Below are 979 nucleotides of genomic sequence, written 5' to 3'. Positions count from 1 at the left end.
ATATATATATATATATACATATACGACGGGCTTCTTTCAGTTTCCATCTACCAAATCCACTCACAAGGCTTTGGTCGGCCCGTGGCTATAGTAGAAGACACTTGCTCAAGGTGCCACGCAGTGAGACTGAACCCAGAACCATGTAGTTGGTAAACAAGTGACTTACCACACAGCCATTTTAACAACAAAATCTTCCAAGGATCACCAAAGGTCATACGGACTCCGGTTGAGAACCACTAATCTCAAATCAATATGGAAAGCGGCGATATGACAGAATCATTAGTACTTCGGACCAAATATAAAGCAGCAATTCTTCTGGTTTTTTACTGTGAGTTTAATTATCACTGAAAGTAACTTTGTCCTTCATTCCTTCGGAATCGATTGAATAAAGTACCAGTTATATCAGTCAAATACAAAGAACGATGTAATCAACTTGCCCTCTCTCATCAAAAACTTGCAACAGACCGATGTCCTGTTCACGGGTATGTTGTGATTTCGAACACTTATACGCTATGAGGTGCGGATAAGCGACCTTATGAAACATAGGGCACGAGGAAAAAATATGAATACGTAATGAGAGTACATTGATTGAGGATTTCTTTCTTTTAATTGATGTTTGATATGGTATTCAGTAATGTAATACTGTTAGTTCAGTTGGGGCAAAGTGAACAAATACTGTTGTCGTCCTAATAATGAAACTAGTCGATTCTTTTCTTATTTCAAGCTGCCGAAAATAAAACCTGTGAACTAATTACGGAACATATTTCTACAATTAGACTAAACGAGTAAATACGTAACAGAATGACATAGTATAAATATTTATTATTCATGTACGTGGAAAGTTAACTGACTGGTATATCTGCTACTAATGTAATGCATATAAGATCTACAAAATATATATATAAATATATATTTATATATATATATGTATATATATATATATATGTGTGTATATATATATGTATATATATATATATAT

At 33.8% G+C, this 979-nt stretch overlaps 1 protein-coding gene across 1 annotated transcript in view; it reads left to right on the top strand.

Annotated features, from left to right (window-relative positions):
- The first annotated feature begins 267 nt into the window (after positions 1-267).
- LOC128250247 (cadherin-23-like) overlaps positions 268-979 on the top strand; it is a 23,130-nt gene continuing 22,418 nt past the window's right edge. The window contains exon 1 of the mRNA XM_052974968.1: positions 268-328. Within this exon, the coding sequence (XP_052830928.1) occupies positions 268-328 (61 nt within the window). The remainder of the gene's footprint in view (positions 329-979) is intronic.

This window comes from Octopus bimaculoides, chromosome 20 (genome assembly GCF_001194135.2).
Source record: "Octopus bimaculoides isolate UCB-OBI-ISO-001 chromosome 20, ASM119413v2, whole genome shotgun sequence".
NCBI lineage: Eukaryota > Metazoa > Mollusca > Cephalopoda > Octopoda > Octopodidae > Octopus > Octopus bimaculoides.
The sequence above is the reverse complement of the archived record's forward strand: the minus strand, read 5'-3'. Positions and strand labels throughout refer to the sequence as shown.